Source organism: Impatiens glandulifera, chromosome 5, assembly GCF_907164915.1.
Source record: "Impatiens glandulifera chromosome 5, dImpGla2.1, whole genome shotgun sequence".
Taxonomy (NCBI): Eukaryota; Viridiplantae; Streptophyta; class Magnoliopsida; order Ericales; family Balsaminaceae; genus Impatiens; species Impatiens glandulifera.
Window position 1 is genome coordinate 52,378,203 of NC_061866.1, and position 24,183 is coordinate 52,402,385.

The window sequence follows — 24,183 nt, forward strand, 5'->3', positions numbered from 1 at the left end:
TTCCAACCTGTTTTTGCTAAATAATAATTAATTTGATTATTTAAATAAATTTAACCTGTTTTTGCTAGTTATATTTTTAAATAATTTAACATGAAGTTAACACTATTAATTTTAGCTATTAAAATATCCATCTTAAAAAATGATGGTTAACAAACTTTTGTTATTAATTAATGTTAGGAATAGGACTTAAATGGAATTAAGTTTATCTATTTTCTACTCAAGACCCTAGAGTAGACAATGATGGTTTTCTTTTTCTAGATTTGTCTATATCTCTAGCTTTTTACAATTTAATGAAGAATAGACAACTAACTGCAAATAATAATAAAATTATGCATCTAAACAATTTTTTTTATAAATAACTTCTATATATTTAATAAAAATATCATTTATCATATATTCTGATTTAAATAAAAAATAAATCAAATAAATTTAATTTAAAAAATTCCCAACTTGTAAAAGAAATTTTAAATTACTTAAATTAACCAAAACTAAATTACTTTCCGTCATTTTTTTTGGTTAGTATATCTCTAGTTTTTTAGAAATAAAATTATACATCCTCACTGTTATAATAATTAAACCAAATAAAAATAAAAATAATTTGTTTTTTATTAAATAAGTTTTTATTATTATATATTTTTTATTGAAAAAAACTTATTTGATAAATAAATACATTTATTTACATTTTTAAATAATTAAATTATTAAAATGAAATTTATATTTAAAATTAAAATTTAATAAAAATAAATTTAAAATGTTTTAGTGGACGAAATATTTTAATCATTAAAAGGATAACTATATAAAAAAAAAACTAATACAAATCTTGAAAGTAAAAAACAAAAACAAATCCAACTACTCTTTTGAATAATATATATAAATGATTCTAATCAGTGTTATGCTATTGTATTCTTCCTTTCTATTTCTTGGCCAAAGCATATCTCAACTTGGAAATGGCAATTGAAGAGACGACATCATCTTCAATGGCTAGCCCACCGTGCCCCATCAAAACGGTGGTGGTTCTGGTTCAAGAGAATCGTTCCTTCGACCACATGCTCGGCTGGATGAAATCCCTTAACCCGGAAATTAACGGAGTCACCGGAGCCGAATCCAACCTCATCTCCACCTCAGATCCATCCTCGGCCCGTCTCTTCTTTGGGGACAGGTCCGTCTACGTCGAGCCAGACCCGGGCCACTCCATTCAGGAGATCTATGAACAGGTCTTTGGTCAGCCTTGGAGCCAAGATTCCGCCACTACTGCCAGCCAGCTGAGGTAAGTAACTAGCAAGAGGCCAGCACCGTCAGGTCAGATCTGGGTCGGGTCAGCTCAGAGTCGTGTATTGACCCAGACTCGTGTCGCGACCCGACCTTTTGATGCATACAACATTTCATGTAAAAAATAAATCAACTATCTTATTTTTATTAATTTTAACATTAAACTATCATACAAATATATATATATATATATTTTATAAAATAAAATGGTTACATAAAATCCATGAATATCAATTTTCAATTGAGTCTTCATATTCTTATATTATTTTTGTATTTTGTTTAGTAGTAGATGATTAAGAATATGATCTTATAATGTTTGTTTAAGGCAACCCAATATGGGAGGTTTTGCTCAGGACGCAGAGGCGAAAATGAAAGGTATGTCGGAGGCAGTGATGAATGGATACAAACCAGATGCAGTGCCGGTGTACAAGGAGCTGGTGGAGGAGTTCGGAGTGTGCGACCGGTGGTTCGCTTCGGTTCCAGCGTCGACACAACCGAACCGACTGTTTGTGCACTCTGCCACCTCGCATGGCGCCACGGGCAATGACACAAAGTTGTTGATAAAAGGGTTTCCTCAGAAAACAATTTTTGAGTCATTGGATCAACATGGATATACCTTTGGCATATACTATCAATATCCTCCTGCCACTCTGTTCTACAGGTATTTTTTATTTTCAAATAAATCATCACACTTTTTGTTGTTGTTTTATATTCTTTTAGAGATAAATTATTGGTAGTTTATAATTTTGATATTTTGATATCACATGTGGAATTAAACCATTGACCTATCATATAGTTGATTTATCCAATCTTAATTAATTGGATTATAATATATATATATATATATATATATATATATATATATAAATGATAGATAATGATGTTGATTTTATATAAATTAATTAACTTTTTATTATGATTTTTTTGTTGTTTGTTTAAATATCTAAATCAAATTTCATTGATATATATAACCCATATTCTAACTTTTAAAAATATTATTTTTTTATCTATAAATATTCTTTTATTTTTGTGTTGTTCTTATAAGTGAGTTCAAATAAATTGTTATAACTTTCTTTTGATATTTGATAATATTTATGAGATTATTCTAATAACTTTCTAAGAATATTTATATAAATATTCAATTAAACCTAAAAAATGACTAATGAACTTATATTTTGTTCTGAACAGATCTTTTGGGTATAAGGTATATATGAATATTGTATGACTATTTTATTTTTCCTTTAACTAAAATTTTGTATAAATCTAACACACCCTTATATTTTTACTTTGTGGTTTTCTTGATGTAATTACTACTCTATCTTCTTGGTTGACCTTTAGACAACAATTATTTTAAATAGCTGTATATTATAAATATCATAATATAAAACAGTAGCACTATTTAAAATACATGAATAAAAAAAGTATGTAAAGACTTGTTGGGTCTTTAAATAATTCATTAATTTTATTTATTTATCTCCACGTTCATAAAATTATTAATTAAAAAATATTTTTTTTTTAAAACTCAAGAATTTCGATACTTTCATAATCATTTTAGGAGGTCTTACTAACTTTCACAAGAGTTTTTTTTAAAATAAATTAAAAATTCAGATTTATTTTTTATTAAAAATATCTTAAATTAAAGTGTTATAAAATGTTTTGGAGGTCTCGTTAACTTTGTTAAAATAATAATAATAATAATAATGATTTCATACTAATATATATATATATATATATATATATATATATATATATATATATATATATATCTAAATCAATATTCAGAAACTATTTATTAATTTCTCAATTAGATATAGAAACATTTAAACACTGTATTTAGTTTCTCAATTATATCCAAATTCTCAATTAATATTTAAACTAATTATTCAATTGCATAATTACATTTACACCTTACTATTGAACAAGTTTTGAAATGGACTAAATATATATTTTTTATACTACAAATTTAATTTTTATTGCTTATTAATTTATTTATGTATAGGAATCTAAGGAAATTGAAGTATATTAAGAACTTCCATGCATTTGACTTGCACTTCAAGCACCATTGCAAGGAAGGAAAGCTACCTAACTATGTGGTGATTGAACAAAGGTTTTACGACCTTCCTTTATTTCCTGGAAACGACGATCACCCATCTCACGACGTTTTCCAAGGCCAAAAGTTTATAAAGGAAGTGTACGAGGCATTAAGATCGAGTCCCCAATGGAACGAAATATTGTTCGTCATAATTTACGATGAGCATGGGGGATTTTATGATCACGTGCCAACACCAATGTCTGATGTGCCGAGCCCTGATGGTCTTGTTGGGCCCGAACCGTATAACTTTAAGTTCGATCGACTTGGAGTAAGAGTACCTGCTATCTTCATTTCTCCCTGGATTGAACGTGGTACAGGTACTATTGTCACACTTACATTTATTTTATTTTATTTAACAATTACATTTTGTATTAATCGACGAAACTTGTATCATGTGGTGCGGGTGCACAGTGATGCATGGACCTTCAGGGCCTTATTCTTCTTCTGAGTTTGAGCATTCATCCATTCCTGCTACTGTGAAGAAAATTTTCAACTTAAATGAGTTCTTGACCAAAAGAGATGCATGGGCTGGAACTTTTGATATTATCTTAAATAGGCAAACTCCAAGAACAGATTGCCCAGGTAATTTGTTCAATAATTTATGTAAAATTTTAAAATCATCCATTTTTCTATTGACCGATTTTCATTTGGTTGAAAATTTAAATATGTTCGATGTAGTTACACTATCTCAACCAGTTCCATTGAGACAAGCCGAAGCAAGAGATAATGCAAAATTGAATGATTTTCAAGCAGAAATGATACAAATGAGTGCAGTCTTGTGCGGAGATCATAGAAAGGATATTTACCCACATAAAATTGTGGAAGGTATGACGGTTTCTCAAGCTGTCGAGTATGTCAATTCTTCGTTCATGAAGTTCTTGAATGAATGTGAAAAGGCTGAGAAGAATGGTGCTGATGATTCACATATTTGCATTCTAGAAGATGATACACCATCATTGTCGTCGCACAAATCATTTGTTTCTAAGTTATTTTCTTACATAACTTGCAGTAAATAAATTTGTTTCGTAATAATGAATATTTTCGTATGGATTATAAGTTGATTTATTATGTTTTAATTAGTATTCTTGTCTGATTGTTAGTAATTTTAATTTGACAATAGTTGTATTGTTTTTTTAATCTTATTTGAATTATTTTTTAGTAAAAATGTTGACGAAAAAATGTGTCCATATTTTATTTAGTTTTTTTTTTTTTTATTCTCATTGTTTTTTCAATAGAGTTTAAATGACTAATATTTTTATTTCTTAAGTCATAAGCAAATTATTTCCAAAATAAAAAACTGAAATTCTTTGTTTCTTTATAAAAAAATAAATAAAAATATTTGTGCACCATCTTAATTCATTTTTAAATGTTTGAGAACTAATTTGAACACCTTTTAAAATATAAAGGACTTTTTTTATCAATAGTTTGTCATTACTATGTGCAGCTAGAGATTACATTGTAGTTTATATTGTTTGAATCAATTAAATATTTTATAAATATATGATGAATATGTAATAAATAGAAGATACAAATTATATAAAATATAAATAAATATATCCTATTTTATAATTTTTTTTGTTTAAATTATAAAAAATTACATAAATTATATATAATTTATAAATTTGAATAATTTATAATTTTTGTGTTTGAGGTAGGGTATAAGAATTAATATAAGAATAAAAAGGTATTTTTTATTATTTTATTTAATTAAAATAAAAATTTAAAATTATTTTTTATATTATTAATATTATTATCTTAATTTATTATATCATCATTATTTAATATTTTACTTAATAATAATTAATAAAATTTTAATTAAAATATAAAAATTATAAAAATGTTAAAATGGAAAGCTAAAACATTTACAGGGGAAATACAGAGGCCGATTTCACCAGTGCAGTGTAAACAGCAGTTGCCGATCTTCAAGGCAGCAATCCACCATTAGAGACGACGATCGTCAAGGCAGCAATCCGCCATTAGAGACGACGATCTTCTGCAGCAGCTGCAATTTCTTCTAGTGACACTTTCATGGCGGAATTCCTTGACCTGGAGGCCCAAGACTCCGTACGCATGCCATGGAACGTTATACCAGGAACCAAGCAAGAATCAGCCAACTGCGTCGTTCCCGTTGCCGCAATTTACACCGTTATAAAGTCATTCCCTTCGATGCCTGTCCTCCCTTACTCCCCTCTCCGTTGTCGTAATTGCCGATCGGTTCTCAATCCATTCTCCATCGTTGATTTCCCCGCTAAGATCTGGATCTGTCCTTTCTGTCTCCAACGTAATCATTTCCCTCCTCATTACCACTCAATCTCCGATGAAAACCTTCCCGCGGAGCTCTTCCCTCAGTACACCACGATCGAGTATGAATCCCCTTCGGAAAAAGCAACTGTCCCGCCGGTTTTTCTCTTTGTTGTGGATACATGTATGATCGAGGAGGAAATTGGGTTTCTCAAGTCTGCTTTGTCACAGGCAGTTGGACTTTTGCCAGAGAATTCGCTTCTCGGTCTGATAACATTCGGGGCTTATGTGTGTGTTCATGAATTGGGTTTTAGTCAGATTCCCAAAGTATATGTGTTTAGGGGGTCTAAGGAGATCACTAAAGATCAAGTGTTGGAACAGATGAATTTCTTTGTAAAGAAACCGAAGCCAGTGACTGGTGTGGTTGCTGGCGTGAGGGATGGGCTCTCGCCGGAGACAATTGCACGATTCTTGTTGCCTGCTTCCGAGAGTGAGTTCACCATCAATACGGTAGGTCTTATACCCTGATGAATTATTATAGCACCTCTTGGAAAATGTGTGATTTGTTGGGTATCAGTTTATTCTTTTTCAATTTGAGATGATGATGTCCCTAAATGTGAACTTCTCAGTTTCTCCAATGCAGTGTGCTCTATGTTGGTATTCTTGGTTTGGCAAGTGAATTATAATATTCTCGCTTTTATGTGGATATTATTAGCTCATTTGGTTAGTGAGTATCGACAAAGATTTTCTAAATAATAGTTGAACATTGATTTAATTGAGAACTTTTATGTTAATTCAATATGTGCAAGACAAATTTATTCGTTAGTTTTGATGCATGGCAGCTGATGAATAGTGAAAAATTGTGAATTAGTTTCATGGAGTTAGTTGAATATAGATTGCAATATGCTTGTTGGGTGTTGAACTTTTGGCATGCGGGGTCTTTTTTAACTCTGGTTCTAAACGAAGAAGTGTATTTTTTTGTTAGTTATTGCTGAACTATTGAAGAATTGTTAACTTTTGTTCATTGTTTGCTGTGGGATTATTGATAGAGCTAAGGTGAGAATAAATCCCAGTATGTGCCTTTTAGAGAATGAAAATAATGTATTCTGGTGATTCGTATCTTATTCTAGGTACACAGTCTTCATAATGACTTCTGTACTTTGTTTAGGTATTGGAAGAACTTCAGAAAGATCCTTGGCCTGTTCCAGCAGACCAGAGGGCCACAAGGTGCACTGGCACAGCATTAAGTGTGGCTGCACATTTGTTGGGGGCATGTGTCCCAGGTTCTGGGGCTAGAATAATGGCATTTGTGGGCGGTCCATCCACTGAGGGGCCTGGTTCTGTAAGTTTTTTAAACCATACTTGGATTATGTAAATATGTTTATATAATTTGTCTTGATGATAATAGTTCTACAGGTTTTAAATATGCAACCCTATTTGGTTACAATGATTATTACTTTGATTGCTATGTTGATATATGTAAGTGTTTTATATATAATTATATATTGATTGAAACATAATAATCATTGATGAGAAAAAACATAATAATCCTTGTTTATAATACGATAAGATCTTCATTTTTTTTAAAAGGTCACTCTTCATTAAAAAGAACACGCAAAATGCGTTTATTGATGGAAGGGAGAAGAGAAACAAAAGCAAAAGAATAGAAGAAGAGAAAAAATATTAAATGTCAATAAGATAAAAAAAAATTATCAACCCGTACAATAAGATCTTCATGCCCTCCAATGCAATGCAGTATTTAGGAAAATATTTTTGTTTGTTGGAAATTTGGGATATAATTAGCAGTCATAAGAACAGCTGATCGTAAGAACATGAGAGGCCCTGGCTTGCTTAAACCTAGTGACCTCTGGGACTTGCATTGGCTATTAATTTGCCAAGGGACCTAATTTGTACAGAGTTTGCTTTTAGTGATATTAAGGTCATTAATATGTTAAATCTATTTCTTTATTGGAATCTTCACTCCTTATCAATTGACCTCTATTGACACTTAACTAAGGCTAACATGGTTGTACTTTGTGGTGGGGATTCCATGAATTAAGTATTGGGCCTATTTGAAATATATATATATATATATATATATTTTTTTTTTTTCCAACATAGAAATACCCACAATATTTTTTAAATCAACATATCACACTATTATCCCTAATAGTAATCTAATCTGGATCTGTTTCTAGATGAGAACCAGAGAAAATACTCGTTTTCGTTTCTGGATTAGATATTTGCTTAGCCTTCAGCATTGGGAACAGGAAGCTTCATCCATCCATCCAGTACTTTACCTGACTATGTTCTATGAAGACATCCACCTCCCCTTGATTCTCTTTTCCTAAATCAAACATTATCTTATTGAGTTATAGCAAGATAAGGCTGCTTCTCAGTAAAAAATGAATAAGACCACGTTTCTTCTTTTGCATGATTAGGCCTGTTTTGGTTAGAACTGATGTTTCTGTGTGCTTTTCTTTGCTCTTGGATTTTGTAACTCCTATCTTGCATAAGGAGAGTCCAGATTCCCTTCTCCTCTCTTTGATTTTAAAAAAATTATCTTGCTGTAAAACATAACATTTCTTGTTATATTAGAGGATAACACACTTCACTGTCTCTTGTTTGCACCCTGAAATTGTCAGATTGTGTCAAAAAGTTTGTCTGAACCCATCCGATCGCACAAAGACCTTGATAAAGATTCTGCTCCCAACTATCACAAAGCTGTAAAGTTTTATGAAGGGCTTAGTAGACAGCTTGTACATCAAGGGCATGTATTGGATCTCTTTGCTTGTGCACTTGACCAGGTATTATTTTTTCCAACCATTTGTTGGTTTCTTATTGTTTAGTCATTTCATTTTTCAATATCTTCCACTTACTATTTATTTTTCATTTTCTTTTCTTTTTACATGCTAAAGATCGAAATGCTTTCGTTTCTCCTCGTCTACTGCTCATTTTGATATGTTTTAAGTAATATCTGTGGAGCTGTATAGGGAGAGTTAAAGGAGGATAGTGTTTGATATAGAATTTTGTTGAATATGTTTTCACTTGGTTAAATTATCTATGCACAAAGGAATAAAGTGATGTCACCAACAATTTTTACACAAAGCAACCAAATCACCTATATATAATTATAATTATATATTGAGGTCATCTGCAAAAAAAAAAGAAGAAAAATAAAAAGGAAGAGCAGACTTAGACATTGCCATCACACCAAGAGAAGAAATTTATGCAGCAAGGGAGATTTGAAATGAAATGATTTGTAACCCTGTCAGAAACATTCTTTCTTTTTCCTTTTACAAATTAATAACTTTTAGATCTATGCATGAGCATCCATACTTCTTTCTTGTTTCCTAGGTTGGGGTGGCCGAACTTAAGATAGCTGTAGAAAGAACTGGAGGATTAGTGGTGCTTGCAGAAAGCTTTGGCCATTCAGTCTTCAAGGATTCACTTAGACATGTTTTCCAAAGTGGTGATTATGATCTTGGTCTGTCATCAAAGTAAGGTTTGATTGATATTTTGCTCTACTTTTATTATAGCAGGCTATTAAACTGAACTTTATGAAGAAAAAATAACATGATACACAAAGCAGCTTTGTCTAGTTTCTTCAAAAGTTTGTCATTTGGTTTCTTATTAATTCCACGCTTCTATTAGTCTATTTTGGTGTAGCATAATTAACCTTCCATGAACTGACTTCTGGTGGTTTACTTTCACTGAGACATGTTTGTCATTCCATCTACAAGTAGGTAACTCAGAGATGAATAAGTAGCTCCAAAAGTACTGCTTGTTATTTTTGTAAAGTATTGCTCTCTTGTGCTTTGGATTTTGTTTCCCTTCCAAAGAAAAGTCAGATATGCCAAGTGAATTCATGCATATATGTTTTCTTGGGTGCTAGATGCTTAACATTGATTGTGCATGCCATATTATCATTGTTTGATCAAAATTCATTGATTCTATAAGAATTTTAGGTGAAAATATTGTTTAAGTTGGAATAGGCATAAATGGATTGGACGTTCTGCTTGTTGGCCCAATCTGAGGTTATCCAGCTTTCTTGAAATGCATAAAGGACCTTTAGAGGCGACTTACTAAGTTGTAGGTCTTTAGGGGGATAAAGTTTAAAGGGAAAAAATGCAAATTTCTTACATGAACCTTTTCATTTGGGGTAAAAATACCCATACGCTTGGTCTCCGTGACATCGGAGACTAATGGAAAAGCATCTCAATTTAAAATAAAATTAATACCCATATACTTAAATAAGAAAAATTACCCATGAACTTTATTAATAATGTACGCCTGTTTTTGGAATGGTAGACCTGTTGATTTAATAAAGCTTCATAGTGCTGTTGGATCTTGTGATTACCTGATCGTTTTGCTTCAATCTTCTCATATTTTCTCACAACTCTATGCTTGATATGATGTTTTACAATATGGTTGGGTTTCCCATGTACAATCATGTTTCAAACTTGAACTGTCTTACTTGCTGGCCTGGTTTTGTAATCACTATAACTTTTATCAGTGGTATTTTTGAGGTCAATTGCTCGAAGGATATCAAGATTCAAGGAGTTGTTGGTCCTTGTGCTTCTCTTGAAAAGGTACTATCAAGATATAAGGGAAAATCGTAGTTCTGCAATATTAAAAAAGGAATACAAATTGATATGCTGTAATGTGCAGAAGGGTTCTTTATCCTCTGAAACCGTCATTGGTCAAGGTAACACAACAGCATGGAAGATGTGTGGACTTGACAAAAGCACATCTTTGTGCCTATTCTTTGAGATTGTGAAAAAGGACAACCCAGATGTTACTGGCCAAGTTACAAGCAACCAGTTCTACTTCCAATTTCTAACATAGTAGGGACTCTTTGCTTTAGCTTCTTTGGAAATGCTTTTATTCTCTGGCCTTATTTGACGTTCTGACTTAGATATTCTACCATAGTTATCAGCATCCAAATGGTCTAATGCGACTTCGTGCCACTACACTTTCCAGAAGATGGGTTGCTGGGCCTGGAAGTACACAGGCAAGTGCATTATGATCTGTCATGAGCTTGTTTTCAGCTATGTAAAATTAGCTCTTTTTACTAGTTGCTACTTGGCTTCTGGAAGCATATATCTCTAATATCATTTGCCTATGTTATTTTTTGTTTCCATTTTGTATTTGACATTGGGTAGGAAGGATTTTTGATAAATGTCAAAGTATTATCTATCATTGCAAACTTGCATGTTTTCACTAGTTAATACTACTACTAGGTGTCTATTTGATGCCATTTTCTTTCTATTTTGTGTTTTATATTCCATATGTATTTGGTTGTTGCTTTGTTCTCAATTATGTGTAGCCAATAATTTTATTGTATGTTACAGGAGTTGATTGCTGGGTTTGATCAAGAAGCCGCTGCTGTAGTCATGGCACGTCTAGTTTCTTTCAAAATGGAATCTGAGGTAATCACAAATGCCTTTAGAAGTTATGATGATATAATAAACTATTTACATTGACATTCTTTTTATTATTATTATTTTTGGGTTGAATGTTATCACTAATGCATGACATAACCAACAGAGTTAAAAGAGCTAATAGATTAGCCAGCTATTTTCATTATGTGCATGGTTACTGTGTTTTGGAGTTATTGTGCTTTGGTGTGTTTATTGGAGTGCAAGTTTATTGAATATATAGGAAGGGTAATGTTCTTTAATTGGAATATATTTTTCCTGTCTCATTCTATCTGCTTTTGGTTTCCTAATCATATTATCTTCCTCTTTTTACTAAGTAACAACTTTTTTCTTCCCTGCACCTTGCCTGAATAACCAGGGTTATGTGCTACCAGTATGCTCAACAGGAAGCTTCCATCGGACCATTGTTGAGGCTGTCTCATCTGCTTACTTGATGTCATTATGTTCTTTCAGTATCTAGTCTAGGTCTAATTGTAGACCGCCTGATCTGTCTAGTTTATTTGACACTGAAGATGTCTATTGTCATATGTTCCTTTTCTTGTGAATGCTATACCTTCTATTGTCTTCTTACTGATATAGACTGTCTGCAGGCAGAGTTTGACCCAATTAGATGGCTGGATAAGTCATTGATACATTTATGTTCTCGATTTGGTGACTACCAAAAGGATCACCCATCTTCATTCAGCTTATCTCCCCGCTTTTCAATATATCCACAGTTTATGTTCCATTTGCGGCGTTCTCAGTTTGTGCAGGTACTATTAGTATTGATTATTTTGCTGATTTTTAACATTATTAAGAGGTATGTGCACTTTGCCACTTTTTCATTGGTCAATGTTCGTAATGCTTTATTTTGTTGACCAGGTTTTCAATAATAGCCCAGATGAGACGGCATACTTTAGGATAATTCTGAACCATGAAAATGTCACTAACTCGGTTGTGATGATTCAGCCTTCATTGATTTCATATTCTTTTCATTCTGGCCCTGAACCCGCTATGCTAGATGTCGCAGCCATTGCAGCAGACAGGATCCTACTTTTGGACTCTTATTTTACAGTAGTTGTATTTCATGGAGCAACTGTCGCCCAATGGCGAAAAGCAGGATATCATAATCAGCCGGAGCACGCGGTAATCCATTCTGGAGTACCTCACAGATGATGGGGGAAATATATACATTATTATAGATTCTTAGAAGTCACATTTATATAATGATCTTGTCAACTTTCAGTTTCTTGCTTTCTATAGTCCTTTTTTTCTTGCCTTTGTGACACATAACCTATTTTTGCAGCCATTTGCGCAATTGCTTCTGCTCCCTCTAGATGATGCAGATGCTATAATTAAGGAGAGATTTCCTGTACCTCGTCTCGTCATTTGTGATCAACATGGCTCACAGGTATTACTGATTAATTCCTTTTGTAATGAACTTGTCAAGGCATATGCGTGCTACATGTACTGCATAATTTACTCTCATTTTGTTTTTGGTAAAATTATAGAACTAACTCATATTACTGAATATAAGTTATGGAATTAAAGATTCTGAATATGTGAAGTACATTGACAGTAGTTTATATGTCAAGTATTAATGGATGACTTGGTCTGTAAAGAAATTAAATTAAATTATGTGAAGTACATTGACAATATGGAAGAAAAATGAATTTTGAACATTATTCACGAATTGTCCTGAAGATTGGGATATACTATTGCATTGAGTATCTACTCTTCATAGATGATCCCTCTGCCACCCCCACCCCACTTAACACACACACAAATGTATGTTTTGCATTTATTTTGTGGTTACATAGACAGTTCTTGAGCTCTTTTTTTGGGAAGTTAGTGGACGCGGTGTGCATGCCTCCAATTTTCCTCATTTAATTGCTGTAAGCAACATGAAAGATGCATAAATGTTTATATATTTACTTTATCTGTGCAGGCTCGTTTCCTGTTGGCAAAATTGAACCCTTCTGCTACATACACTTCTGACATGCCTTCTCATGAAAGGGAAATAATCTTCACGGATGATGTTAGCTTTGAGGTCTTTATGGATCATCTTCAGAGGTTAGCAGTTCAGTAGAGTTCTTCAGTGACCCTTCTCAGAGGTTAGCTGACAAATAGAGTACAACTTGGCCATGAATTTTGTAAAACTCGTGTTACCTAAATGGTTGTACAGTAATAGTCTATTTTATTTTGTTCTTTTGAGATTCTTTTTTATATTTTGGTTTGTATGCAAAAGCTATTGCTTTGATAATCAATAATTTGACATTGTTTCATACAATATTTTTTCACAGAATTTTCTTGACCTGGCCAAGCCAGATGTTAATGCTTTTTCTTGGACTCCAAATCATGAAGCTCTTGTTACATCATTGTTGAAATTATTGAAGCTCAATAAATTCAATTTGAATCTCATTTCTATGTAAAATTTGCTTATTTATCTATTGGAATTACACTCAAAGCAGTGTACTAGCATTAGGACTTCGTGAAGCTGCATTGTTGAATGATTATGATTCTAAACAATGAAGGGTCATTCTCTGACCAAGGTTATCTCTATTTTTTTTGTCATTCCAACATCTAGTTAGTGAAGAAGATCCCACAGCTAAAATTTGATTAATTTATTTATTGTGTTGAGGGAGGGATTATGGATGGGTGAGAGGTACATCATCTATTAACATTGAAATTTATTTGCTATGATGGGAAAATGTTCTAGAACTACCTCTCTTAAGTGACACGCACTTACAATTTTTGTTAAAAGATTAATTTTTGTTAGAAGATTAATTCATACATGTATGTTGTTCTATTATAAGAAACTTTTCTGGAGTCCTTTCTATTATGCCTCTTATGAAGTCATAGTACATGATGTGCTTAATTAGACATATATTAAGTTCATCCAGCCTAAAACATATATTCTATGAAGTGCCAATGAAAAGAATGTATGAGCTGCATAAGTTATGCCAAATTCTTTGTGTGAGGTTCTCCCCCTGAACTTATAGCTCAAGATCAAATAAGTCCCTAAATTTTCAAGAGGATCGTGTAAGACATCAATTATTTGTACATACTGGATTACATAAGCTCTCTGACACGTTATTATGTATTACATTTAAAAGTTGTCCATTTCAGCCATGTATACACTGCGGTCTTTTACATATGTGTCATTTCTAACATGATGACATATAACAGCTAGTTGACGGAAGGTTTGTTTGATCAGATATGTACAAGTTAAGAGCTTATTTGGTAACTTGGCCTAGTTGGCTACAAGTTTAGGGTGCTATTTTGATCTTCTTTTCAAAGGTGAAAGGTTCTTATGTCACCTGCGGTTTTTTCCTCTCTGATACCTTGGGGGATATCTAACTTTGTGTATTGTGGTCTTTCGTCTCCCTCCCTCTTTTGTCTTTTCCTTGCTTCTAGCTTGTATGTAATGACGAAAAAAACAGGTTTACAAGGCTATATGCATGGTTTTATTTGCAGAATGTAACAATAGAGAGTATTGATGAACATTTATTGTTATTTGACATTTATTATTGAGTTGGCTTTCCAAGTCACAAGGAGTAGCTTGACCAATCAAACGAAATAGTCCAATACTACTATATCATAAGTACTTTACTTCAAGAGTATTTTGAAGATACTGCAAGGAGTCTCTTTTAAAAGGAACAATCTAATCAATCAGATCCTTCTGTTCACTGCTGTAGCCTTGTACCAGCTCATGAATTTTGCTATGAACGCTGAAAGAAGTTGAGAAATAAATTAGTTTAGTTTGATTATGGAACATACAAAAAAAATGGATTGCTGGAGGATTTCTTATTAGCTGGTTATTCTTGTATCTTTCTTGAAGCTTATGTTGGTTGACTGAATCCTCATTTTATTTCTTGAACAGGATTTTAAAAACGATAAATACCATATGATATAATTATGTTTACCTTCAATCCTGAGGAAATGCTGAGCATTCCTTCTGATGGGATCTTTTTGTCTTTTGTTCATTTCCTCAAGTCGATCCTGGTACATGATAAAGTGGCTTGTCAATTATCTGGGTTACCTTGTGTTATAGTGGCATGCCAAAAAATAGATAAACTGAAGTTGAGAGTGTTGAATTTGTACAATATAATCTTTGTGCATTTTCTCCATTTGTGTTTGTAACTGGTCTGGCAAATGTTTCATCAGTTCTCTCATTAGAGTCTGCACATAAGAGACTTAAGTTAGCTAATAAGCACTTTTATCCATGTTAGAGAAGAATTACGTTTTACCATGAAGAAGAACTCCAGAGAAACATTGTGCTCCAAAATATTTTGTAGTTTCCTCCTTATGATATACAACCTATAGAGAATTATTAGCATCTGAGGAGTCTAGATTGTTTCGGGTATACTCTATTTGTATTGTAATTGTTATGCAAGATTGATTATACTGAAATACTTACTGTTTTGGGCTCTGCTCTTCTATTATGCTTCTTGCGATATCTTCAATATCATCTTCCCAACCCGTCTTAATTTCTTGGTCTTCCTTTAATTGAGGACTATAAGATGAATCAACACAAGCAAAGAAAGAAATATATCACAAGCAACAAAAAGCATGAAACATTTTTTCTTCTTCTTTAGAGCAAGGTTTATTTCCTGGAGTAGGCTAACACAACATCTTACTGTCATGAACCCACTCCAATCAAGGTGCTTTCAGTGAGATTTGAGCTTGAGACCTTACTTTTCAAGCCTTATCATGACCCCCACTTCAATCAAGGTGCTTTCAGTGAGATTTGAGTTTGAGACCTTATTTTTCAAGTTCAAGACTCTTTTCACTTGAGCTTTCATGGTGGGTGCATGCAAACTTATTATCTTAGTAATAGAATGGAAAATGGTTACCTGCAATTCCACGTGGCTTCAAATGAACGAATGGCTTGCCTTAGGTTGTTCTTTGAGTTATTAGCAATCCTTACAGCCAAATTGAGGGGCAAATCAATCCCTTCTTTCTTTGCTATGAATTTCAGAACATCAACTATCTGAAATTGCAAGAGAAAATGCTCAATTTTGTAGGGATGAAGTTTTAATAGATGTAATATAGGTTTGTACTTTGTGGGAAGTCATGGTGTTCATGAGTCACATATATCCCATATACATCTTTTGATCCAAAATATTAGTATCTCTGTGTTTCCAAATAGGGAGTAGCATGTTCTTACATTTTCAATGGAAGGTGCATTAAGTTGAACAACTGTACAAAGTGATGTTAGAGATTGAAGCTTTGAAGCTTTTGTGCAACAGAAAAACAAGGAATTGCGGCCTCTGTACTTCTCAAGTAGCCACCTGATATACGGTAGGACATCAGCAGAAATCTGATCTGCTTCATATAGGACAATAGCTGCACAGATGTTGGAAAAACAATTTTGTGGGTTTATTATACTGTCATACACACTAGTATTTCTTTGCTTTTTGAAAGTGGAAAAAAGACTATAATACCCCGGCGTTCTTCTCTCCTGCATTTCATTGATACATTTGGAAGCCTGTTGGAGTTCTCTTTGATAAGATCAATGATAACATGCTTTTCATATCCCTTCACTTTATCAATATTTACTTCAACATGTTGAGATGATACCTTTGCCTTTACTTCAATACTTCCTATGGCTTCCCCCTACAGCCAAAGGTTGGATATTGGTTTTCGCCACTAACTTATCTGAAGACTGTTAGTAGAATCTGTTTCTATTTTTGATTTTGCAATATCTTTTTTTAGTAAGATTTTATTCTTGTTATCTATGGTATTATAAGTTGCTAAACTGAACAAGTCAACTATCCTGGATTTATTTAACTTACCTTTAACAGAAATGTAATGGGTTGTTCGGTTGCCTGTAAGAAAAACGAGAAGAAGACATTAATAAACATGATTTGCTGTTATTTTACAGCTTGTTCATATGTGCTAGTTAGTACCTGTACTTTATCTTGGCCAAAAGTATCTCGAAGCAGGGCAGTGATCATGGTTCTCTTTCCCACTCCAGGTGGTCCTTCGAATATGAAATGACCACAATGATGTTCTTCTTTATTCTGTAATAAGAGAGATTGGTTGTTCAACAATACATTCATGAGATATACTCAATATTCCATTTTATACCATTGCCTGCAGAAGCTCCAAAGCTTTATCCCTGTTACAGATGAATTTTTCTAAAGTCTCTGGTCGATACTTGTCTGCCCAAAGAAAAACACTTCCAAGAGGTGCTTGCAAATTTTGCGGGGATGGTTTGGAAGTTTTTCCCGGGTATTGAGCTTGTAGGACTCCCTCGTCCCTTGATGGCTGTTTTTCGCTGTTGATGCGTATTTCTGGCATAATTATTTCTGTTGTTGCTGAAATTGGTAGTTGTGGCGGTTGTACAACGGATGGTTGCTGATCGGACGATGGAGGTGGTGGTTGTAATGATGGTGATGATGTTCTCTCCCTCAATGGCTTCCTCTTGTTGTTGGCTCCTGTTCCAAGTTTCCTATCTTTTCCAAGTTCTTGAGCTAATGTTGTTGTAGACGAGTTGAGTGCAAATATTTGTTGAGAATGTTGGATTGTAGTAGTTGTGGGTCTTTCTTTGACAAAAGACTTGAACCAAAAGGACCATTCGTTCAACCTAATAGCAGATTTAGATCTTGGCCTGGTGGTTGAGTCGCTTTCCATCCCATGGCTCGTGTCTAAATCCCTTAATCGTCTGTTGATGTCAAGAGAAGAGTCGGTTAGGCCTCTGTAGTAAGGGCTGTAGCCTCCACTGCCACTGCCACTCTTCTTCTTAATATAAATTGCTTCATTGACTCTTCTTTCGAATTCTAAACCTCGGAGACTTGGTGCGGTTAGGCCATGGTTTGAGGATAAAGCAGCTCTCTTTCTCGTCACATGGGCGTTGTTTAGCCATGGGGGATCCTTTAAGGACTCGTTTGGTGAAGAAGCCTGTGATCGAGATCTAGAGTGTCGAGTCTTGTATATTTGGATTGCAGGGCTCGGCATTCTCCCTCTTTTTTTGAAGGAGAAGAAATCCACCAACTAACTAATGGAATATAAACTTCTTCATTAATTCCCGTTTGATTTAACTTATTCCCAATGAATAAGTTTGTATATTAGCACTGTCGCAAATAAGCTGAATCAATCTAACCCTTTGCTGTGGGGTATATGGTATTATTATTAATTACCACAAATATCGGTAAGTACTATGAAAAGAAAGTGACAAATGGGAGAAGGAAACAATGTTGTGTGTTTGCTGTCTGACAGTGAGGTAAAATAACAGTCAAATAATTACAAAATTTGATAACAAAAAAAAAACACAATTGGGTTATATTTTGCTTATTTGAAAATTAATTATTTTTTGTCGAGAAATCATGAAACAATACTGAGTATCAAAACAGTCTTATATTCATTCATCTCAGTGAATACCTTCAAAATTCGAGACGATTACAAAAGGTATTAGTTTAAAAGGCTCTCGTTGGAATTGAGTAATGAATAAATAGTTTGATCCAGTTCCTATTCGAATTCCCCTCTTATTGTTTTATTTGAATAGTCTAGTATAATAAAATCAATCTTTGTATTCTATTAGTAGGTCATATCATCATCAGAAGAGACCAAAAAGTTAAAATTCTTTAATATCAACATGGCAATTCTTTACTTAAGTTTAACTTATAGGTCAAAAATATCTCTCAGGACAAAGTGTTTCTAGAATCATGATAAGTCCAAATATTGGTTTCTTTTTATTAACACAATTTTCTTTCTTTCTTTCTTTCTATTTCATCAATAATTGTATCATTAAGTTTAATTTTTGGTATTGAAAGAAAACTTGAAAGAATATGAAGTCAGTTCAATTGAAAGGAAGGAGCAAGATATCAAAATTTATAGATCCAATTCTCACTAAAATAAAAAAATACCCTAAATTGAATTGTGGGTCATTTTCAAATCAGACAAAAAAGTGAAATGAAAGTTTGGGAATTCTGAAAGATGCTCTCAATAACAACAAAAGGAACAACCAACAAGAACAAGTGACTCTCACAGATTTTGACATAAAACATGTTGCAAAATTCATGAGATAGAGATAACCCAGATAGATCCAAGATTAGAGAATGAAATTATTCAAGTTTTTGATTCAATCTGTAGTAGTAGTAGTAGATGATATACATTGTTATATTAAGAATTGATCAGAGATATTGTCTCCGTTTAGGGATTTGACCTTTCTTCAACACAGATAGCGAGTAATCTGCAGCATCAATGAGGTCTTTGATGTTGGAAAGGGATTGCTCCTCAGAACCCAGCATGAAAATGGCACGTACCTCAGCTTTCTTCGCAAGTCTTGCTGCCAAATTCAGATCCAAATCAGGATTGTTGAAGCTTCGCAGTAATTGGCGATACAGGGATAACACACGACCTCTGTTCTTTGCTAGATCTTCTGCCGATGCCCATATCAAACCTTTCCCCATTAAACAATCAATCCTATTGAGATTCGTTGCAGAGGAGGATGATGAAGAGGAAAGGGAGAGATCCTGTTCGTTTCGTCTTAGTCGCCGCTTTTCCGTTTGGGAGAGAAGGGGGAAGACGAAACAGAGTAAGGTTCTGCAATTAATCGGCACCGGGTCAGGCGACCCGCAAACTCATTAACCAAATTACCTCGTGACCCGACCCGGGTCTTTAATATCACACAACACAATCAAAAACTACATCTCATATTATTATTATTATTATTATTATATATTTAAATTAAATATTTATAGATCAAATGTCATTTTAAATTTGAATATTTGTTTAACATTAAAACTAACTTAAAGAATTTATTTAAATATTTATAATTTATAATATGTTTGTGTCCATGACTACCTGAGGTTGAGAAATTTGACGAAATATCCTAATAACTGCTTCAAATGAGCGGGTGATCGGCGCATAAATTATATTGAGCGGGTGATCACTTAAAATTTTTTGGATGAAATTGTCCCGTTGCAAGACACAAGTCCTTTCACGAATGCGTCTCGCAAATACATCTCGGGAATGCATCTCGCGAATGCATCACGCGATTGTGGACTTTTCAAAATAAAAATAAAAATTGTGTCTCGCGATTGTCGGTTGCTTCTTGCAACCGGGGTTGTATCTCACATGCCATATGGTTGCGTCTCGCGACATGGGTAATTTCGTCAAAAAAAAATATGAATTGGTCATCAACACATTTAAAATTATGCGCTGGTCATCAGCTCATTTACTCCTATTATGAGGGCCTCATTTCGTCAAATTTCTCTTTTTATTGGTTTTTTTTTAAAATTTGTTTGATAAACAAAGTAGGTTATTTAGGTTATTAATATATTTTTTATATTTTAAATTTATAAAAATAAAATAACAATTATTTTAATATTTTAATATTTTAATTAATAAATTAAATTATAAAATAATTAAAACAAATATAATATATTTGACCATTTTTATTTTTTAAAACCAATTATAGTTAGTTTGGTATATATATATATATATATATATATATATATATATATATATATATATATATATATATATATATATATATATATATATATATATATATATATATATATATATATATGATAGGTAAGGGAATTTGGTGAGGAAATTAGGTAAGGGAATTTGGTGAGGAAATTTGGTGATTGAATGACTTGGCATAATCTTATTATTCGCTAAAAAAATCAAATAATTTCTTTCTTTTCTCTCTTTCCTCCCACTTTTACATTTTCCAACCAACGCGATTCCAAGTCATTCCCTCTCTCTATCACTCATATATATATATATATAACAAATAATTAAAACAAATTAAATTTTATTGTATGGATTTTTTTTTAAATGAGTTCTTAAAATATAGATTGCACAAATAAATCAACTATAAATTTAATCAAATCAAAATAATAAATATATATATATATCAAATAACAAATAATTAAAACAAATTAAAATTATGTTCTTAAAATATATATTGTATGAATTTTTTTCAAAAAAATGTTCTTAAAATTTAGATTGCATAAATAAATAAACTATAAATCAAATCAAAATAATAAAAAAGAAAAATATAATTTCTTATTTCGGGGTTTGACATGTTTTTATTTCTTTTATGTTTGGAGGCAGAAAACCAAACAAGACCGAACGAACAAACAGGTTCTCTCCCTGTCGAGTGTTATAGGACTGCTCGCAATAACCTAATGGGGAAAGGTTTGATATGGGCATCAGCGGAAGATCTATCGAAGAACAGAGGACGCGTGCTCTCCCTGTATCGCCAATTACTGCGAAGCTTCAACAATCCTGATTTGGAACTGAATTTGGCAACAAGACTTGCGAAGAAAGCAGAGGTACGTGCCATTTTCATGTTGGGTTCTGAGGAGCAATCCCTTCCCAACATCAAAGACCTCATTCATGCTGCAGATTACTCGCTATCTCTGTTGAACAAAGGTCAAATCCCTAAACGGAGACAATATCTCTGATCGTTTCATTCTCTAATCTTGGATCTTTCTTCTGGGTTATATCTATCTCATGAATTTTGGGACATTTTTGGTCAATTTCTTGTAAAATGATTTGTTATTGAGCATCTTCTGAATGCCCAGTATTAACCCAATTAACACATTTACAATCATGGTCAATATTCATTGTAAGTGATCATCAACAATTTACTTGGTAGTGATTATCAGACTTCAATTTGAGCTTTTGTTTTAGGTAGCACGCCCACAATACATTTACATTCCTCAACAATGAGTTGAAGAACACATTTAATGAAAAAAAAAAGATCAAGCTGTATGCACTTTCACACGATAAAGAAACACAAGCAGTCTTCATTTGTTAGCATTGGCTAGGGACATCCCTACTACCTCGGCCCAATTCACGGAGTTTGAGAAGTAAATGGACCAACATTCCACAAACAAACCCCATAGCCGCACTCGAGCCCACAAGAGACACTGCAGTGCACATGAGCATCACAAACGACTGTTCCTTCGTGTTCATATCTCTCGAGCACATGGCCAATTCAATCCCAGCAAATAGTAAAAGTATCCCCAACAATCCAACCGGAAATTGAGACAAAATCTTAACCAACGAACTACCCAATACTAGACCCAATATAAGTTTTGCAGCCCCAAGTAGGGCCACACAACCGCCACTCCTTCCGCCAAACTTGTATTGACCCGCGAGCCCACCCGCTCCGTGGCAGCAAGGCATGGCCCCAAACCAACAACCCACCAAGTTCATAAGCCCAACTGAAATCGACAATGAAGTCGCGGAGAATTCCTTACCCGGGAAGAGATCAGACGATAGATTGCAAACAGCGATCACCGAGTTTAATATGGACAATGGGAGTTGAGGTATGGTCCCCTTTATGAACCCTTCTTTCCATTCATGTTTGGATATTTTAATGATCTCTATAGATGATGGACCAATTTTTATCCCTTTTAAAATCTTAGGCTCTCTTATTATGGCTAAGATTAAACCCAATATAAAGATTATAAAAGCAGAGGGAATTGAAGAAATTATCTTCCTAAATCGAACCCTCCTCCTCCTTTCATTACCCAATTCACAGTTCTGATTCACATCATCACCATTTTCATCTCCAGCTCCATTAACTAAGAGGATGAAACCAGCACAGATTAGTGCCAAGACAAGTCCATCAAGGCCTAACCAATGCCTTTGCCCAAGTGATTTCGACTTTGAAAGGTTCTGCTCATACCTAATATACTTCACGGCTGTCATGGAAAAAGATAATCCTTGCGCCAATTGAATCCCCCTAACAACCGAAATGGGTATGAGTTTATAAGCCAATTGCATCAACCCTGTCACACCCAAAACGAACAGAATTCCTCCGGTGCAGATTCCGGCCGCCATGACTTCAGGGATACCAAAGTTAGCATCGGAAATACCCACTGCGGCTATGGACTTCATGGGTTGAACCGGCATGGGTACACCATAGATGGCTCCGGTTATGATGTTGTAGATTCCAGTGAATATGAGTGTGGTGCCGAGGTTCAAGTCCTTGGCTAGCGTTAGAGCCAGTATGATCGGAATGTAGGTGCCTAAGTCACCCATTGCTCCGTTCAGTTCACCCCATTTTGACCGGAATGTTAGATTGTTTTTTGCTTTCCCGACTATTGTAGTCAAGAAACCACCTCTGGCCGCCTCCGCCGGCTTTGATTCGGTCGGGCTTAGAGTTTGGTTGGTCTGGAGATCCATCATGAGAATATCTAGTTAACGTTGTTGTTGGGTTTCAATTGTTGAGAATTAACTAGGCCTAAGGCTTTGCTTTAAATAAGCTAACCATTTTTTTTCTTATTTGACTTTTTGTTCAAATTCAACATTTTTTAAGAATAAACTGATTTATATATATATATAAAATAATTTACTTTTGTGTCTTTTTCAATCCAGGTCTAAAATGGATAAATTATCAAATTAAAATTTCAGAAATCTTTTTTCAAACATCACAATTTTGAACTTACAGTTAAAGTTATATCCTATTAAAATAATTTCATTAGAGTAGTTTAAGTAGTATGAGTTGGCTTAAGAGACCATAAAGTCATGAGTTCAATTCTAACCTGAAACGCTTTAAATGAAAATTCTAATTCTCTTTAATTAAAAAAAGTTTTATAACATTAATATTTTGTTTAATTATTTATAAATATCCTGTACATAATAAATTATTGGCGTTTGAAATCTTTAAGATAAAAATCGTTTAGTATAACTTTAATAATAAAAAGTTTCAAATTGTGAGTTTTGAAAAAAAATATGTATGCAATCCAAATTGACTTCTTAGGAGCCCCAAATTATGAATTTTGAAAAAAATCCTCCAAAACTCTAAATTTTCTCCGTAAAGAGTCTATTTGATAATTTGATCCAAACAAAATATATAATATGAAAACAACTATTTTTTCTAATTAGTTCACATTTCATTTGAATAAATATTATACAATATATATACAATATTAAATTAATTTATGTACCACTAATTCATTTGAAATAAATTTGTAGTATTGAAAAACAATTATAAACTTACTAGTATCAAAGAGTTACTATTTAAAAAATGTTTATTTCGTATCAAGATTTACTATTTAAAAAGATACTTACTTCATATAAAAAAAAATACTATTTTAAAATACTTGCTTCCTATCAAAGATTTAATATTAAAAAAGATGAATTGTTTCGTCTATTTTCTCGTCACTTTCTCTAATTCAATATGTT

General features: G+C 33.1%; 5 protein-coding genes across 5 annotated transcripts; 2 read left to right on the forward strand and 3 right to left on the reverse strand.

The window, feature by feature from the left end:
• The first annotated feature begins 947 nt into the window (after positions 1-947).
• Positions 948-5,379, forward strand: LOC124939673 (non-specific phospholipase C3-like). Its single transcript, XM_047480127.1, has 6 exons — positions 948-1,267; positions 1,595-1,930; positions 3,269-3,678; positions 3,773-3,943; positions 4,040-4,338; positions 5,230-5,379. Exons 1-6 carry the CDS (start codon positions 948-950, stop codon positions 5,377-5,379), a joined length of 1,686 nt encoding a protein of 561 aa, XP_047336083.1.
• LOC124937706 (protein transport protein SEC23) lies at positions 5,242-13,312 on the forward strand. The gene is made up of 12 exons (XM_047478015.1): positions 5,242-6,112; positions 6,771-6,944; positions 8,248-8,409; positions 8,960-9,102; positions 10,119-10,194; positions 10,274-10,449; positions 10,535-10,616; positions 10,957-11,034; positions 11,634-11,795; positions 11,905-12,168; positions 12,329-12,433; positions 12,971-13,312. The coding sequence occupies exons 1-12, from the start codon at positions 5,390-5,392 to the stop codon at positions 13,109-13,111; spliced, it is 2,286 nt and encodes a 761-aa protein (XP_047333971.1). The 5' UTR covers positions 5,242-5,389; the 3' UTR covers positions 13,112-13,312.
• A 1,206-nt stretch (positions 13,313-14,518) lies between these two features.
• LOC124939674 (replication factor C subunit 5-like) lies at positions 14,519-17,087 on the reverse strand. The gene is made up of 10 exons (XM_047480128.1): positions 16,935-17,087; positions 16,821-16,853; positions 16,470-16,641; positions 16,193-16,371; positions 15,879-16,015; positions 15,443-15,538; positions 15,273-15,342; positions 15,127-15,204; positions 14,949-15,024; positions 14,519-14,753 (listed from the first exon to the last, which is right to left on the reverse strand). Exons 1-10 carry the CDS (start codon positions 17,085-17,087, stop codon positions 14,695-14,697), a joined length of 1,053 nt encoding a protein of 350 aa, XP_047336084.1. The 3' UTR covers positions 14,519-14,694.
• A 1,853-nt stretch (positions 17,088-18,940) lies between these two features.
• Positions 18,941-19,577, reverse strand: LOC124940374. The gene has a single exon (XM_047480887.1). It carries the CDS (start codon positions 19,437-19,439, stop codon positions 19,161-19,163), a length of 279 nt encoding a protein of 92 aa, XP_047336843.1. The 5' UTR covers positions 19,440-19,577; the 3' UTR covers positions 18,941-19,160.
• A 2,209-nt stretch (positions 19,578-21,786) lies between these two features.
• LOC124938828 (molybdate transporter 1-like) lies at positions 21,787-23,196 on the reverse strand. The gene has a single exon (XM_047479346.1). The coding sequence runs from the start codon at positions 23,182-23,184 to the stop codon at positions 21,802-21,804; it is 1,383 nt and encodes a 460-aa protein (XP_047335302.1). The 5' UTR covers positions 23,185-23,196; the 3' UTR covers positions 21,787-21,801.
• Positions 23,197-24,183: the final 987 nt, after the last annotated feature.